General features: G+C 45.7%; 7 protein-coding genes across 7 annotated transcripts; 3 read left to right on the top strand and 4 right to left on the bottom strand.

Annotated features, from left to right (window-relative positions):
* Positions 1-3: 3 nt before the first annotated feature.
* NECHADRAFT_48557 (uncharacterized protein) lies at positions 4-1,909 on the bottom strand (the record flags this gene model as incomplete). Its single annotated transcript, XM_003049893.1, has 7 exons — positions 4-826; positions 877-1,001; positions 1,056-1,153; positions 1,203-1,298; positions 1,358-1,536; positions 1,567-1,776; positions 1,833-1,909. Coding segments are annotated over 7 exons (1,608 nt in total), but the record flags the coding sequence as incomplete, so codon positions are not given.
* Positions 1,910-1,914: 5 nt separating this feature from the next.
* Positions 1,915-2,790, bottom strand: NECHADRAFT_48627 (uncharacterized protein; the record flags this gene model as incomplete). Its single annotated transcript, XM_003049892.1, has 1 exon — positions 1,915-2,790. One exon carries the CDS (start codon positions 2,788-2,790, stop codon positions 1,915-1,917), a length of 876 nt encoding a protein of 291 aa, XP_003049938.1.
* Positions 2,791-4,834: 2,044 nt separating this feature from the next.
* NECHADRAFT_84542 (uncharacterized protein) lies at positions 4,835-5,767 on the bottom strand (the record flags this gene model as incomplete). The annotated part of the gene is made up of 1 exon (XM_003049891.1): positions 4,835-5,767. One exon carries the CDS (start codon positions 5,765-5,767, stop codon positions 4,835-4,837), a length of 933 nt encoding a protein of 310 aa, XP_003049937.1.
* Positions 5,768-6,732: 965 nt separating this feature from the next.
* NECHADRAFT_84541 (uncharacterized protein) lies at positions 6,733-7,224 on the top strand (the record flags this gene model as incomplete). Its single annotated transcript, XM_003050264.1, has 1 exon — positions 6,733-7,224. The coding sequence occupies one exon, from the start codon at positions 6,733-6,735 to the stop codon at positions 7,222-7,224; it is 492 nt and encodes a 163-aa protein (XP_003050310.1).
* A 1,449-nt stretch (positions 7,225-8,673) lies between these two features.
* On the top strand, positions 8,674-9,603 carry NECHADRAFT_84540 (uncharacterized protein; the record flags this gene model as incomplete). The annotated part of the gene is made up of 1 exon (XM_003050263.1): positions 8,674-9,603. One exon carries the CDS (start codon positions 8,674-8,676, stop codon positions 9,601-9,603), a length of 930 nt encoding a protein of 309 aa, XP_003050309.1.
* Positions 9,604-10,050: 447 nt separating this feature from the next.
* Positions 10,051-11,525, bottom strand: NECHADRAFT_48632 (uncharacterized protein; the record flags this gene model as incomplete). Its single annotated transcript, XM_003049890.1, has 2 exons — positions 10,051-10,196; positions 10,268-11,525. 2 exons carry the CDS (start codon positions 11,523-11,525, stop codon positions 10,051-10,053), a joined length of 1,404 nt encoding a protein of 467 aa, XP_003049936.1.
* Positions 11,526-11,901: 376 nt separating this feature from the next.
* NECHADRAFT_96043 (uncharacterized protein) lies at positions 11,902-12,927 on the top strand (the record flags this gene model as incomplete). Its single annotated transcript, XM_003050262.1, has 1 exon — positions 11,902-12,927. One exon carries the CDS (start codon positions 11,902-11,904, stop codon positions 12,925-12,927), a length of 1,026 nt encoding a protein of 341 aa, XP_003050308.1.
* Between the last annotated feature and the right edge of the window lie 5,066 nt (positions 12,928-17,993).

The following is a 17,993-nucleotide window of genomic DNA, read 5'->3' as shown; positions in this document are numbered from 1 at the left end:
ACCTTAATACCTACTGCTTTCATATCCTGAATCTGGGTCATCTAGGTAATAGCTAAGATCTTGTCCTGTCTTCTCCCAAGTCGTCCATCCGTTGCCAAGGTATGAGAACCTATTCTCCGACAGGCGCTCCCATTCCCAATCTTCCCACCGGGGCTCTGTTAGCATGTGGAACCAGTGAGTACGGCTCCCCGCATGGCAAAGGGGCTTGTTTTCCTTGACCCCTAACGTAAAAGTCAACATATGCAAACTTGTTTCTGCGATGGAAGACGTACCGCCTTTGAACCACGAGTTGCAGTCCCCGCTCCAGACAGTGCGCTCGTTGAACTTGTGCATGTGGCTGATGAACTCTTGTGTAGCTGCTTGGGAAGGCGCTGCTGCCTTGTAACCCTCAATCTGCATCTTGTAGAGCAGTCGTGCGATGTACTTTGTCTGGTGCTCGATGCTTGGAAGAGCTGATCCGTGGGATAGAGGCCCGCCAGGGCCGAGGAAGAATATGATGCAATGAGTAACATATTCTAAGAGAGACACTGCAGAGAGGTACGCACGAGTGTAGTTGGGAAAGTTGGGCACGGCCAGCGCCATGTACGCTGAAGCCCTTGTCTTGGACCACTCTTCCTGCAGGTTGATACCCTTTCGGCCGATGATGGGAAAGCGAGGGGCCCAGGATACGTCGAAGCCGGTCGCGCATGCGAGTACATCAAGCTCTACTAACTCGCCGTTTTCGAGCTCGATACCTTCGGGAACGACCCGTACTATTGGAGTACGTTCGACCGTGACATTAGATTGTGTCAGAGCCTCTAGATATCCAGTTCCTGGGGTGAGACGCCTGAGAAACGAGTGAGCCAAGGTCAGATTCTAGAGTCATTGGGACTGTACCTGCACCCAACTGAAAAATCAGGAATCAGGTTCTGTGAAAGCGGATGGCCCTCTCCAAAACGCTTTTTCATCTGCTCCGTGAGATATTGGCGCGCCATCTGTTGAAAATCGCTATTCTTGAGCGACTTCATATTGCAGTTAGTTATGGTAAATGTCAGGGGACGTTGATATACGCTTACAATATCGAAGCTCCCGCTCATGTTAGACTCCATTGCCTTTCTATAACTCAGGTACTCATCCGGGTTCTTCTTGTACTCCTCGATCTGCTCGGGTGTGTCTGTATATGGTCAGTAAAGATACTCCCTTCCAAAGGGGAAGCAACCGACATTCAAAGTTCGAACCGCCAGGGCCAGCGTAGTCTTGTAGATAGACAGTGGTGATCCACGTCGGCGAGCGGATGAATGTGGTGAGGTGTTTCGCGACTTGAGATAGCTAATCAGTACTGAAATAGGGTTCATTATGAGATAAATGGCGCCCTTACGAGGTTGGATAGCTGTCAGGAGCTGGATTCCAGAGGATCCGTTGCCAATGAGACCGATTTTCTTGGTATCCAACGGCACATCATTGTCCCAGTTGGCCGTATGCATCAGAGGTCCCTTGAATGAGTGCAGACCTGGGATGTTTGGAAAGGTCCAGTGGCCGAGAAAAACCTTAGTATGACTGCTAAAACGACCAGAGACGGAGTCTTACTTCAAGAAGCCCGATCCATTGATGAGGAAGTGGCAGTAATCTGTCATGGTCTGTTTGGTCTCCTCGTTGAGGATCTCCAACTTCCAAGTGCCGTCGTCTTCGTTCCATTCCGCCCTTGTCACACAATGCTTGAGATTGGCATACTTTTCCAAGTCGAACTTCTTGGCCGTGTCTTGAAAGTAGCGTAGAATCTCTGGACCGGACGCATAGCTAGGAAGAGGGTGTCAGCTCTTGTGGGGTGACAGCGAGGGCCAAGGACAACTCACAACTCGCCCCAGGTTGGGTTTGGAGCCCAGGTAAATTGATAGATGTGAGCCGGAATGTCACAAGCAATGCCCGGGTAGCTACCTATGCGTCAGTCTCTGGGCCTAGAGAAGCAAGGGGGGTGGGTGGGCAGTCCTCCAAATTATAGTATGCCTGAAACTCGGCATAGCACAAGTCAGCATCGCTCTCCGCCTCGTAGTTGAACTTGGCCTCCTCGTCCGAAATGACCTGCTTGGGTAGTCCATTGGCGGCAGCTGCCTCGGCAAGCAGCTGAACCTTGCAACTCCTCTCCATGGACGTCAGAAGAAAAGCAGCCTCGTCAACCGTCTGGCCGACTGTAAGTAACCCGTGATTTCGCAGAGTGAGGCCCTTTCCATTCGGGCCCAACGACTCGGCGATCCTTTCCCCCTCCTCTGGGCCGAGAACAACTCCACCGTGGTTGTCGTACACAGCCTGAGCTTGGCCGTAAAACTTGCAGGTATCCTGTGTCAGCATTTCGAGGCGGCGGCCGAACACTGACCACGCGTTGCCGTGAATGCTGTGACAATGGCACACGGCAGCTGCATCAGGTCTGGCCTTGTGAACGGCAGTGTGTATCAAGAACCCGGCCGCGTTGACGACTGGCCACTGCTCGTTCCCTCCGATGACTTTGCCATCTACGTTGACCAGCACCAGGTCACTCGCCTTGATAACGCCAAAGTGAACTCCGTAAGGGTTGAACCAGTAGGCGTCGGGAAACTCTGGATCGCGGACCGAGATGTGGCCTGAGATGCCTTCGACGTAATCCTCACGGCTCCAATGGCGGAAGACAGCCGCCAGATGCTCTCGTATCCAGGTTCGGTGCTCGGAGAAGCTCACAAAGCGAGGTACACCTGGAAGGGACAGGCCATTGGGTCCGTGAGAGAGAGCCTGCAGCGGAGTTTTGTCATCTGGCGCTGCTTTATGCACGGTCTTTTGCATCTTGTTTTGAACGAGAGTGCACTCGGTGACTGGATCGGCCGATGGCGACATGTTTATTGCACACTAGGGCTATCAGCTATCATTATTACGCAAACAAACACACTCAGGCCAGCGTCTTACGTCTGAAAGATTGCACCCCGGGAGAAGAGAGCTGTGATTCTCGATAGTGGCAGGCACAAGCTTGTGTGTTATCTACCTATGTGATGTGACGAAGGATCAGACAGAGGTGATATAGCGGGTTCGTTCAAGTTCGTCCACATCTCCCTCGCGACACCCTCGGCCTCAATGGCCCCGCTATAGGCGCTTTTCGGAATTTCCGTTCATAGCGGAGGCTTTCTAAGGTGACACATCGCCGTGATCAACCCGAGAGTGGCGATGATTACATAGCTCGCATGCCGATAGAACCTAGTGAACGACTACATATCGTCTTAAACGATGCCATTGGGCAAGCACCCAGACAATCCTGTGCACATTCTTCTCAAACAACAGAAAAGTTTTGATCTAGTATAAACACGATAAATATTCCTCCCTTAACTCTGTAGACACGGAAATCATGTGTGTATTGTGATGGAATCCAGTGCCCATCCCTCTCCACTCCAAAATTGGGACAAGCTTTACCATTTACTTTACCACCTTCTAGCAGCAAACAGAGAGTAGATTCAGTCTTGGCCCAGCTCAAGTAGTTCTAGTTGATACTTAGACTCTTGCAAAGAGACGAAATTGTTATCGTCCTTATCCAAGGCATCGAATCGTCGCTTGTCGTCAATGTCGCTTGGCCCTTGGCAACAAGCCGGAAGTTCCGTCCGACCGGCCTGACCTGATCTCGGAGAATCCGTCTGCTACAGCCAGTCTTGAATCCAGGGTCTCATAATCCCCAGGAACATCGCCCTTCAAGAGGTCTAGTGCCTGGGGAATGGAGCATGACCCTTGTAATTGTCCCTGTCAGCACCTCGTCATCCCTGTTCCCAAGATTGAATGCCAAGTACCTATCTAAAAGTTGCCTTTTGCCTCAAGCCGCAAGTCGAACAACCAACATAACTCAGCTGGAATGGCTAATTCGCCTTTTTCGCCTTCAGCATTGGAGCTGTCTCTATCCACCAAAGACCGCATGGGCCAAAAGAGGTCGAACAAGTGCGACTTGCCTGAAGCCAAACCCACCAAATTGGCCAAGCTTTCGCTTCCTACGTCTCTCAACAACCTACAAAGCTCATTTCGAGGCCGATTCACGCCCCTTGGGATACCTGGTATGTAGATCTTAGGCGTCTGTCCAGCTGTCTCCAACCTCCTGCTCTAATTCTCTTTGTGCAGCCCTTCGACATAGCTCGACTGACCAGAGCATCTTCCAAAGCCTGTACTTTGAACCAGAACAACAGACACCACCAACCAACCTCTTGAGCTGCACGTGTATTCGGGTGTGCCTCACGGGTCTGAGTTGGTTGCACCCAACATTCGCTCAGCGCGCAAGGCCAAGAGGAATAGACTTCGAGCGTTGATGGATATTTAATGGCCTAGTCGATACGATGGAGGCATCGGAAATGAAATCCAAGCGGGCTGTATCGTCATGTCCTGGTGCACCTCAATACCTGAACCGTCTACTCATCGGGACATGGTATCGAGTTAGATGGTTCTTTTTTCCTAAGTAGAGTGGATGAATAGAGGATGGAGCAGCTTGCGCATATAGAGTCCTCGACATTTCTCCAGGAGGATCTCCATTCTCATTCATGCCCGCTGCAAAGGCGAATAACCATACCGCTCCCAGCACGTTTCCTATACACCAACAAGCGGTTGAAGTGAACTCGGGAGGAACAGGGTAGAGAATCTCGGCCAGTGTCTCAAGACTCAGAGAAAGAGCGGTAGTTCCAGCAACGCCCATGAGGATGGCAACAGCAAAGGCAAAGCCTCTGCTGCGCGATGGTGGGACAAAGACAAAAGCAACGTATAGTGTAACTTGAATGACGGTGAGCACCTTGAGGGTGGGTATATGTGCGCGCCACTTGTCAACAACAGGCGCCACAACAAGAGAGACGATCATTCCAATGCCGGTCTACAGCCCCGTGAGGAGTCCCGTGTCTTCGATGGGGAACCCATAGGGCACTAGGTACAGCAGCAACAGACTCGCCCAGCAGTTGAAGATGGCAAGTCCGACAATGAAAGGCACGGCAACCATGTAGAATTCGGGACTCTTGATCATCATGAGGAGGTGGTTCTTGGATAAATGCGTTCGTGATGGACTCTCCGACACGTCGGGTTGGGTGGTCTGCACTGATGAGGGTTTTCCTGGGACAAAGAGGGCTCCAATGGCGACGACTGTTGAGATGACGGCCACAATGAGGATCGACTGAGGCAGCTCCGAAGCCTTCTTTGCGAGATACGGCGTGGCCAACGAGCCAATCATGGATCCCAAGGTCGGACTGATGGAACCCACCGTCGTAGGGGTTGTGCGATGGTGACGATGAAACCACAGTTCCGAGTAGGCCGAAGAGATTGGAAGGATGAATATCTGCGCTACTCCTACGAGCGTCTGGCCAACCATGGCGCCGGCGAAGGATACCTTGGCCGTGCCCGCGTATCGTACCCAATTGCCGACCACCGTGACGATGGAACCGGTGATGATGCTAGTTCGAAGTCCAAATCTATGAATGAACCATCCGGATAGAGGAAACGGGATGAAGGCGAGACCGTAGACAGTGGAGAACCAATTGATGGACTGAGGCCCGACCTCGAACCATTCCTGGGCGTACGTGTTGACCATGGCGTACGAGAGCCACGCCCAAGTCAAGACGAGGTTGAGCAGGCAGATGATGGCGAGGCCATAGTAGCGTCGCTTCTGGGTTGAACCCTCAGGCGAGATGGAGGCTTCGGCGATGAGGGCTGCTCGATCAAGAGCGGCGCCGTCCCCCAGTTTGGTATCCTCGAGGGATCCCGGTGGGGAGGTTGGCGGCAACGGCCTAGAGGGCGTAGGAGACGGAGGTGACATGGCTTGCAGTTGAGCTTGGATCGTGGGCAAGTCGATGAGAGAAATCCTGAAGTCGATCCTGTCAGGATGGGGCAAGAGCTTTTATCACATAGTTTCACTCGGTGGCCTTGTCGCGTAGCTAGCTAGTGGTGGTTTAGTTTGAGATTCAGGCTCTCGGAAACTCCGACTCCAGCCCATGGTATCTATCTCTTTTACTGGGATTCGAGGATCTGCCATCAACACCCCCCCGCTGGCCCTTGTTGCACAATTGATAACTGCCTTATCTTGGCTGACTCGTATCTCAGATTGCGGGGGAGGACATGATGAACTAGCCAAGGTAACCCTAACCCTACGGGGTGTAAGAGGGGATGTCCGGTAATAAGATGGATCCAACCCTCTCTCGGCCTTGGCTTAGTTAAAGATGCGGTGGTTGGTTGGTCTTGAAGGTGATTAATATGGATTCTTCTTCCCTGTCTGCCTCTATTGCCGCCCAGGTTGGTATTGCAGGTTCTCATAAGAGCTGCGTGGTGTACGAATGGTCGAGAATAGATTTGAATGATTATAAATGCCATTTTGAGTCAGGTCCTATATGTTTGAAGAGACCATACATGATGAAGATATGGAAGCTCGATTATTTAGATGAGATTTGCATTCTTGGTCAGATCGAATGCAATGCAACCTCAAGTGCCCTGATGTGACGCCCTGGAGAACGATCATGGCATGCATCTGGTCTATCTCGATTCGTACGAAGAAGGACCTATCTCTCTTCTAACTGAACGGGCAGGTGGATTATGATTTGGACAACGGAAGTTCCGAACAAGCGCCATGCTGGTTCTACCTACGCAATGGCTGGCACTTTTCTCGGAGCATGGCCGTGACGGTTCCCGAAGGTCATATCATTTGGAAAATACTTGTATAAATATTTTGCTAGAGATTTAGATTAGAAACAACATCTCACCTCAAATTTTTCTCTTATCGACCCCATCATGGATCGTCAGAACCTTCTCGTCAGTATCAACGGTGCCTCAGCCTCCAAGCCGCTGAAGCTCTCAGCAAAAGCAAAAACCGACATATCACGAGAAAGCAGCGATCCCTCAGAATCCGCAATTCGATTCTCTTCACCAGTGCTGCGTGTCTCCATGCCTACCTCATCCTTTCGCCGCGCACGACTTACTTTCAAATGCCCAAACGGCTATGCCGAAAACTGGGATCAGGCCGGCTTCCTCTTTACCTGGCCGTCTCCTGAGCTGCCCTCTCCGGATGCTGCTAACCCGGGCACCGAGGACACAGCCCCTCACTATGTCAAAGCGGGAATTGAAAACATCAACGGCACGCCACTTGGGGCATTCGTGGCTAATAATGGGTCGCTCGACTTTAGCGCCTTGCTCCTCGATGAAGGTGAGGTCGAGCAGGGCTTCACTCTGGAGGCCGTCAAATATGACTTCCGTCTCGTCATAATGCTGGTCAAAGAGACCTGACGGGGAGGAGACAAAGATTCCTGTTCGTGTGATCTACTGGGCCTTGACGGGAGATAGCAGGCATGAGAACCTGTGGGTGGGTGTGTACGCAAGCCGCCCAGATGCTGGCTCCAACAAGCCGGGCCCCTTGGAAGTTGATATCTTGGAGTTCGAGGTTGAGGACGAGCATGGCATAGTTAACCTAGCCTAGACAGGTTTTCTATTGAGTATAGAGGTCTTTGATAGATATGTTGGTTATAGATGTAGCCCTGGCTAAACTTTGGTTGTCAAGGTGCCTCGTCACCCACTTGACTTGCTAATTGTTCTCCGAGGCTGGCCTACATCTGGCCTGTCCCAACCCTAAATAAAGTACCCAATAGAGGATCCCTTTCTCCTTTTTTTGTATAGCGAAAGCTAGCGCTGAAAGCAATTATCAACTCTGAAAACAGTTGCCAGCTCGAATGGGAACTCAACTTGTACTAACGCTGACGAATTGCAATCTCGTCAGTATACCTCCCTTGCCGGTAATTCCATCCAAGGCCTAAAACAAGAGTATTGCGTTTATGAAATTCTGGAAGGGAACAAGATCCAATCTACCAATATGACTGCGAGTTTATTCAGAAGTACCGAGTTCCTCGATGAATATCTTACTTACTTGGCACTGGTTTATCAACTTGAGTTCTCCCGCTGGCCTTCATAGAGATGAGCGCTGCCTTCGCCCGGTTGGAGCTTCTCGTAAAATTGAGGGATAGCTTTGTGAACTTCATGATGCCGTCGCCAAGGTTTCTTCCATGAAATCTCCTGGGTGTACGCGAATTGCATGCCTGAAGGTTATATTTGGGGTGGTCGCCTGCATCCTCCCTCACCATAAAGGAAAGAATCTATCCCCAGTGACAAGGTTCTCGAAGATGGGAGCCTTGAACTATTACAATGATCACCTTTTCAACACATCATAGCATCATATCCCAATGCCAACACAGCGGGACTTTTCCTAACCTTCTGCTGCTTGCAGTAGAAGAGCCATACCTAGCTGCGTGCTGTCCCAACGAATCGCAACGCTATGCGTCCAGTTACCCTGTTCGCCTAGAGATTCCGAATAGACTAACTGATCCAGATAGGTGTGGAAGCCTTGCAGCATCACAGCCACGCATCTAAGCAAGCCGAAAGGTGCTTAGTAGATCCGCTATCAGCCATCACATCCTCCATCAGGCTTATCCAACTTTCAGTGAGAGTCGTAATCGGAGCCTCCGAGGCTCGGAGACGGGACCGAGACTATCTCGGTGGGTCCGAGAGTTGCTGCTTCGGAGGTTCCGGCGCAAGCTTCAATGCTTATGCCCAGCACCGAATCCCGTCTAACCAAGTGTGACTAGCACAGATACATATGAATAGGTTGTTTTCCTGTGCAAACCATCACTGCTAAAGTAAATCATCTTATGCAATCACTCGATTGAACTAGTCCCATCCCTCATCATGCAGACCATGACTGTCACCTCCAGCACTGCTCCCGCCCAGAGCCTGAAGCCCACAGGCCCTGTGAGGCGTGTTCCAAGAGACACGCCCGTGGCCGAAATTGCCTCCATCTTCGCTCAGGATGGCGCCATCATCGTCGAGCAGTTCCTGAGCAGCGACCAGGTCGATCGGCTGAATACTGACCTCGACGAGCCGCTGAAAAAGCTGACTCCCGCCGGGTTGCTCAACGGCGTCCCGGACGAAGCAAGGGAATTCTTTGGCGTTGCAACTCGACGCCTGACCAACCTCATCACCCTGAGCAAGACGTGGAGGGAGGAAATCATCAATGACAACCTCATGCACGACATCTGCGAAGAGATCCTCACCAAGAAGACCGGCGGCTACTGGCTCAGCGCCGCGCAGATGATGGAGATTGGTCCTGGGAACCCAAAGCAGCCACTGCATCGTGACTTTGGCAACTGGTGGCCAAACTTTGACATGCCCCCCACTGCTCCAGAGACCATGCTCAACTTCCTCATGGCCACCACCGACACCACCGAGGAGAACGGGGCCACGCGTGCTATCCCCGGAAGCCACCTCTGGCCCTACTCGGCGGATGATCACAACTTGGGCAGTGAAGATCTCACCCAGACGTGTCCCCTGAAGGCTGGTGACATGATGATGATCGGAGGGCGCATCGTCCACGGCGGAGGCCGAAACTCTACAAGCGACTTTTTTCGCCGAGTCGTCTCTGTTGTTGCCGTGACCAATTGCTTCACTCAGGAAGAAGCATATGCCCTGACGCTGGATCTCGAGATGGTCAGGAAGATGCCCCTGCGTCTTCAAAAGTTCTTGGGCTTCCGCAGCCAGTATCCCAAGGGGTCGCCCGGTCTTTGGAGTATCAATGCGAAGCATATTGGGGAGCATATTGGACTCTCGACGATGGAGTAGACAGGGCACGTTCATATATCTGTTGTTGAGATCTTCCAAGTCGCTAATGAGAGTGGATCATCTTTTGGGTTGTATACGGGCTGTATGCCAACATGAAGTTCTGGGGTCAAATATAGACTTTGATGTCTGTAGAACCAATTGCAGCGTTCGATGCATATGTTGATTGCCTTTGACTTCTTGCTCTTCCTCATTGTATCTCCAACTTGGATGTGAGGCTGGGCACATCCCTTCTCATTTATATGGAACTCCTCCATCCTGATAAAAAGGGCCGTGCCTAAAATCTCAAGATTTCTTTCCAGAATATCCATTACCTTCTTTCTCCAGGGAGAATATCAGCTATAGCAGCAAATAGCATTCGTCAACACAACGATATCAAACCAATACTATTTAACACTTAGTATTTCTATCAGCCGTATTATCACCGCCGACACAGTAAAGGGAACAACATCATAGCCTGCTAAGCCCCGCTCCGTCTGTCACAGGCAACGGCAGCAGCCTTTCCAGCCTGCTGGTGTTCAAGTAGCCCAAATCGGCCTGCTTCAGGTTCACGACACCAAGCAACTGCATTGCCGTCTTCAACTCTTCCTTCAGGACTGTAAGCGAAAACGTTAGCAAGAACTATCAGAAACTCAAGGGATGGGTTAAGACTTGCTGTCAAAGGCACGAATCGCCCCTTCCTCGCCATATGCAAGTGCATACAAGAAAGGACGCCCGAGGCACACCACAGTAGCTCCGAGGCATATAGCCTTCAACACTTCGGAACCTCGGCGGAACCCACCGTCGACGACAACCTCCATCTGCTTCAAGATTTCCGGACACGTCTTTTGGATCTCCAGAAGCACAAGAGTGGCTGGCGGGGCAGCGTCCAAAGCTCTGCCTCCATGGTTGGATAAGTAGATGCCAGCGCAGCCGATGGCCAACCCTTGCTTGGCGTCCTCGGCTGATTGAACCCCTTTGATCAGGACGGGGAGGTTGGTCGTGTCTCTGATCCATTTGATGTCTTGCCAGTTGAGATCCGCATCGATGATGGTGTTGGCCGGTGTCGGTGCCTGCTGAGGGGCCACGGTTGATTTGTCCCGAGCTCTCTCGCCACCCAAGGATGCGCTCGTAGATGTTTCTCTCTTGCTTAGCACTGGAAGATCCACCGTGACGATGATAGCTTTTGCCCCGAGCCGACAAGCATCGTCTAGCAGGCGTCTCGTCTCTGCGCGATTGCGGTGGATATAGAGCTGCATGAAGAAAGGGTATGAAGGCTCAAGAGATTCGATAACCTCGGCTACCGAATAGGATCCCATAGAGGGGATGATTGGAGGGACCCCGCTGACCTGTGAGGCCCTTGCCATGGCTCCTTCGCTATCGGGATGAGTGAGCTTGATGGATGAAGTTGGGGCGACGAGTATCGGACAGGACAGTTGCTGGCCCAAGAAGGAGGTGCTGATATCAACTTGTCCGACTCCTCTCAGCACTTTGGGACGAAATATGACACGTTGGTGGTATGCTGTATTGGCCGCATGGGAAATGCCGTCCTCGGTGGCTGAGAAGATATATACCCACGCTTTCTCGCTGAGAGTGTGTTTGGCGACTTGCTCAAACTGTGAGAGGTGCGTGAGGGAAGACAATCCGGGCATGTTTGCCGTTTTATCGGTTGATTTCTTGGAAACGTCGTGTTCAACCTGCTCCATCATGACGCCAACTTTTCGCTCTTCTCCCAGATATCGCAGAACCATGCCAGAACTATGGATTTCATTGTACGCCTGGCTTCCATCCTTGCCGAGATGTTGTTGGATAATGTCGCGGCCGCTAGGGTGCTTATCCGCAAAGTTGGAAAAATCCCAGATAACACCGTTCAAGGCCATCCATCCATTGTCGTCTTGGAAATGGCGGCTAAGCTCGCCAATGGAGATGGTGGTGAGCTGAGCCATTGCCAGTGATGGTTGATATTAGCTAGTACGATGATTCACAGCCTTCTGGTGGAAAGATATCAATGACAAGAATGGAAATTCCGGTAATGGGGACGGGTCGGAGATGGGTTGACATGGAAGAGAGTGGGGAGTCGGAGATTCCGACGCCATCTCTCGGCCATGCCATTACTCGAGATAATAGCCGGAAAAATTAATATCTTGTGCGTTGGCTCATTAAAATATCGCTTCAGCTATCTCATCCTAGTCCGAGATCCGGATAAGTCTCTACGTCTCACCCTTCACTGTCTTGCACAACCCTCGCCTTGTTGGCCGACACAGAATTCAAGTCGAGCAAGACTTCCCCCGGAACTTGAGCAGCTGACTTCCTGGCTCGAAAATGCCACAACGCTCTCGGGCATTGCTCATTGGCGGCGGAGGCGTGGGAACATTGACCGGATTTAATCTCGAGTCTGGTGGACACGTCGCCGTCACCTTCGTCCTACGCTCAAACTACGATATTGTGCGAGAAAAAGGCTTCACAGTCACCTCGTGCGATCATGGACAACACGATGCTTGGCGCCCTCTGGGCGGCATCCTCCGAGAAGTGCCAAAGGTCGAGGCAGGTCCTGTGTTTGACTGGGTCATCTGTTGTACAAAGAATATCCCAGATGTCGGGCAGAGGCTTGAGACCATGATCCGACATGCCGTCACGCCCGGCGTCACCACAGTCGTTCTAGTTCAGAATGGCCTGGGGATTGAGAAGCCGTTTCTTGAAGCGTTCCCCGATAACGTCTGTCTTTCTGGAGTCAGCTTCTGCGGCGTCCAAGAGACAAGTCCTGGCCACATTATTCACAATGAGCCAGACGTCTCGACCATCAGTGCCTTTATCAATCCATCCATGGACTCGGAGAAGCAGCACCAGAAGGCTCGGGAGTTTGTGCGTCTCTATGAGGCATCTGGGAATGTCAGGACGTCTTTTCACCCCGACGCCCAGGCAGTTCGGTGGCGAAAGCTTCTTACCAACGCAGTCTTCAACCCAATTTGCGCCCTGACCAGCCTCGATACCGGACGGTTGAGATTGACTGCCATGCTCGACGGGCCCAGCATCGTTCAAGGGCTCATCATGCCTGCCATGCGCGAGATCCAGGTCGCTGCTCTCGCAGTGGCTAATGCCATGCTGACTGAAGATGACATAGAATCGGCCATCGATGGCGACTCGGTCAGGTCCTTTGTTATGCCAAGCATGCAGCAAGATGTCCAGAAAGGGAATTACATCGAGCACGAAGTTATTCTCGGTGAAGCGTGCAGGGCCGCTCGGGAGCATGGCGTGGGTATGCCTGTAGTTAATACTCTCTATCACCTTTGCAGAGCAGTGCAGTTTAGAACAAGGGAAGAAAAGGGTTATATTAGTATAGATACATAGGCTAATTTGTATACTAAGTCTTAGTAATTGAACTATATTTTAAATAAACTAGTAATATATCTTAAATAAATGATTTTATACTCTAGTTATAAAGATCCCTAATATATTAAATTTAGCTTAATAATTATTAAATAAAATAATTAAGTTAAGTTAATAGTACTTTTAATAAAGAATTTTATCTAATTAAGTATTTCTTAAATTAAACTTTAAAGACTTACTATTATTCTATAGGCGCTCCTTCTAATATATCAAACTGAGTTCTTATCCACTCAGCCTGCTGGACATATCCCACTCCTCGGAAATCCTTCTCATACTCCTCCATTAACCTTTGCAGCTCAGGATAGCGGTACTTATCAGGAGTTGACGCCCAGACACTCTTCAGATAGGTGGGGACAAACCCAGCCCCAAAAGGTCGTATTCTAAGGCATTGTCTTCCCAAGACTATTGCCTGGTCACAGAACTCGTACGATTCTACAACCAAGGCCGGGTCTTTGTCGAATCTGCGGAGACAGCGGTTTATCCTTGGCCCAAGAGATAGCAGTAGCCCATAGCCAAACCGGTAGCCGAACTGGCTGGAAACGCGGAGCATCGTGTCCATATCGGTCTCGGCACTCCACCGTTCAATGATGCGGTGCACCTTGAGTTTGTCGTGCTGAATGAGCTTATAGATCTCTCTGAGATGAGCTAAGTTTTGTTCTGGCTCACGGAGACATAGAGATGCAGTAGCATGAACTACTATCTCGCTACTGGGCACGTCATCTTGTTGGCGTACGTGCGGGTGGAGGTGGTTACATGCACGGAGAGCTTCCCAAAACCAGGGGCCCAGTTTGACCCTAGGATTAACCATACTCTCCCATGTCTGAGGTTTCAAAGGTCAGGCTATCCCTTGTCGAGGCTTGATCCCGAGAATTACTTACAGTGATTTGGCAGAGTCCATTTATAAACTCTGGCCTAATATCTTTGAGCCTCTGACGAACCACTGAAGCCTCGAGAAGATATGCCAGTATTTCGCGGTGTGTTGAGGTCTCTTGTTGTGTCAGATTGATCCATTGCTACGAGCCAGATCATTAGTTAGCCATGTCACACCCAGACGAATCTCTTTTACTCACCTGACAAAGAGAGACATTAATCACGGTAAAGATCTTTTGGAGTATGGACTGATCGGCGTCATTCAGGGATGTCCTCAAGAGTTTCATTGCAGTCCCATATCGCGTGAGAGCTTCCACTCGAGACTGATTGCACTGAGTCGCACGGTATGAAGCAATAAAGGCAGATATAGATGCGTCCAGCGCCGTGTTGGTGCCCAGAAGGTGGAGAAGCTCAATGCAATACGGGCCACCAAAGTGCCGCAAGTTGTATCTGACATCTTGAATCTCGAGAAGAGAAACGAGGTGTGAAGCGGTTCTCGTGGTTTCGTTACTGGGACTTGGTCTTGGACTTGCCGTCAAATGCTGCACGTTGCGACCGAAACTCTGCTGTATAAAGGTCCAACGCTGAGTCCCGCTTCCCGCGCAAGTAAGTAGGAGGCGAGTGCATCTGCCACAGCTGGGTTTAGCTTGATCACACTTGCGTACCTGTTAGCACCCATGAGCAAAGCAATGTGCCCAATGTCTCTCACTCGTTTTTTTATCTTCCGGCAGTTGTTGCAGCCTCGGCTGCGCGGGGCTCCGGCCATGGTGAAAGGGTTGGTGGATGAGCTGCAATCTACGCCTTGTCTGAGATGGTGGCATGTCGTATTTGTACCATCAGTGGCCCATGCAGCCAATGCCTGACGCAAGCTGGTGGGGAGGAAATAACTTTCAGCCCTACAGGGGGGCAGTTCCATCTCATACTCTCTCATATGGCGATCAGCTTAGTCGTGGCTCACATATAAGCATGCCATTGGCTGAACCTTGGTCTGATGGATTGGAAACCCGCGCACCAAAGCACGAGCGCTGAATGATACCTATTTTGGCAACTCCCAAGATTTCCCCAGCACCTTTGTAACATATTGCGGTAGCTCTTGCAATGAAACTAGTGCACTACCTCAGCAAGATTACGCGTCCAATATAATTCTTCTTTCACTTATAACCCGATAATTTCCGGGCTCATACCTGTTACAAACAGTTATTTTGCACTATCTTGAGCATATGAAAGAGGATAATAAAGAGCCTTATTTTCTAGAAAAGGAAGTAATATAAAAAGCAGGCTTATAACCGAGCGGCTCACAGGGCGGCCTATACGCGACCAATCAGGTTACAGGACACTATGTAATGTCTCTATCTAACTCTTAAAAGAATTATTAGTTAGTATAAAGGTATTATAATTTATATTAATTAAAATATAAGAAAAGAGCCCTTATTATATATCCTTTTAATAAGAGTAAAAATAGCTCTCTGTAATTTATTACCTTCTTAAAAACTTTAAAATATATCCTTTTTTTAGAAAAAAAAACTTAAACTTTTATTCTTAGGTATTAATTTTTTATTTTTTATTTTTATTTTTTCTATTATAATTTTATAATATTAAAATATAATAATTAATAAAAAGAAACTAAGAGTAAGTATATATTAATAAAACTCTTAGGGATTATATTATACTTTATAAAAAACTAGCCTTCTCTTTTTAAACCTATAAGGAGATTATTTAATTAAGCCTAGTAGTATTAAAGTTAAAACCGGGTTTATATAAGAAGGTTAAATTAATTAATTAAATATCTAAGACTAAGAAAAAACATAACTAGCTATAGCCTTATTATAATATTTTTATAATATTTATAATCTTATCATAGCCATGACATAGTCGAGGGCGGTAACGCCGGGCAGGAAACTAACCCTATTATATTAGCTAATCATAGGGAAAGAAGATATATAAGTTAAATAAAATTAGTTTAACTTCTCTTAATTATATAAGTTAAACGCTAATAACTTAACTCGACTTAACTATATTCGACTCAAAGGGTAGATAATATATAAAATATATATATTATACTTTCTTATATAATAGCTACCTTAGCTATTAATATAACTTAATTATACTTAATACCCTTAAGTATATTACTAGATATAATATTATATTACCCTTTAAGATAATATAATATAATTTAGTGCCAATATAAACCCATATGACCGGTTTATCCCTTAGGAAATATCCTCTCGTCATAAATCTAGTCTTAGCTTAGGGCTTACCTAGCTGTAGTTTTTCCTAAAAGAAATAACTATCTTAATAAGCTCGCCTATAATAATACCCCTCCTCTTAGGGCTAAATTTTTCTTTTTATTATAGATATATATATATTTTTTTTTACTTATAGTATTTTTATTATAATTTTCTTTTTTAATATATGTCTTATTAATGATATAAATATATATAAATATATATAAATTAATAACCTTAATTATATTAATTATACTTATATAAGTTTTTACCTTTATTAATTCTTAATATCTTTTAATTAATATCTCTTAGCCTTATAATATTTTATTTATCTTATTTATTATTATTAAGTATATCTTTTTACTTAATAATAATAATTAAATAAATCTTAAGAAATTATAATACCTTTTTATAAAGTCCTTTAACCTAATAATTAAACTAGTATTATTAATACTTATTAATATAGCCTTTTATATAATTAAAATAAGTAATATTATTAATATAAATAACTATTATTAATTATATATATAAGCCCTAAAGATTTATTTTTTAAGTATATAAGAAGTAAAATATTATTATTTCGCCTAATCTCTCGTTATTAAATAACTTTATAACTTACTTTTAACTTTTTAATTATTATTATTAGATTTTATTTTACTTAAAAAAGAAATTAAAATATCTTTATTAAAATCTTAATAGGTTTAATAATAAAAGCTTTATACTTAAAGCCTAGGATCTTAATAGGCTTAAATTAATAAGGTTTATTTATATAATTAATAATACCTTTAATAATAGCTCTATTTATAATAAAGAGATTATATCTTAAATTAATTAAAGAGATTAATATCCTCTTTTTATAATAATTCTCCCCTTTACTGTTAACCTTTTAATTATCTTTATAATTTTTAATTACTTAAAGAAATATAAATTACTTTTATTATTCTTATAAAAAGAGGCTTAATTATAACTAATAACTATAATTAATTAAGTATAAAAAGAAAATTATAATAATTACTTTTTATAAAGACATTTAATTAAATAATTAAACTAATATAGCTAATACTTATTAATAAGCCTTTTTATATAATTAAAATAACCTTATTAAAGAGGTCTATAAGCTTTATAATGTATAAAAGAAATAAAATATATTAAATTATATAATAAAAAGCGTAAAATTCCTATATAATCTTTTTAAGGTTTTTTTTAAAAAAAAAGAGATCTTATATATTTTCTTATAAAATTAATATAATATATATAAAAGTATAGGCCTAATAGGTATAATTAAGATAATACTAGAGATAAAAAGGTAAATTTAATATATAAATATAATTTTAATTTATTAAAGCTTTTATAAGCCTTCTATAAGAAGAGTTTTATATAGCCTAAGGCCTATATAATAATCTAAGGATTCCCTAACCTATTAGTAATAACTAATATAACTTAAATACTTTTATAATTATACCCTCTTTAAAGAGCTTAATCCCTTATGCTTATTTAATTAATTATTTTATCTTTTTATTTAATATTAAAAATATTTATAAAGGTATAGGCCTAATAGGCATAATTAGGATAATATTAGAAATAAAAGAGTAGGTTTTATATATTAATATAACTTTAATTTATTAAAGCCTTTATAAGCCTTTAGTAAGAAGAGTTTTATATAGCCTAAGGCCCTTTTATTTATCTAAGGATTTATTAACTTATTAGTAATAACTAATATAACTTAAATACTTTTATAATTACCCCCTCTCTAAGGAGCTTAATCCCTTAAGCTTATTTAGCTAATTATTTTATTTCTTTATTTAATATTAAAGACCTCTAAATATAACTATCTTTTAATAATTTTAAGTTTTAATAACTCTTTATAATATATTATTAATATATTATTATTTCTTTTATATTTTCTTTTATAATAATTATAATTATTATTAT

Source organism: Fusarium vanettenii (assembly GCF_000151355.1).
Source record: "Fusarium vanettenii 77-13-4 chromosome 9 genomic scaffold NECHAsca_6_chr9_2_0, whole genome shotgun sequence".
NCBI lineage: Eukaryota > Fungi > Ascomycota > Sordariomycetes > Hypocreales > Nectriaceae > Fusarium > Fusarium vanettenii.
Note: the sequence above shows the minus strand (reverse complement) of the source record. Positions and strands in the feature narration are given on the sequence as shown.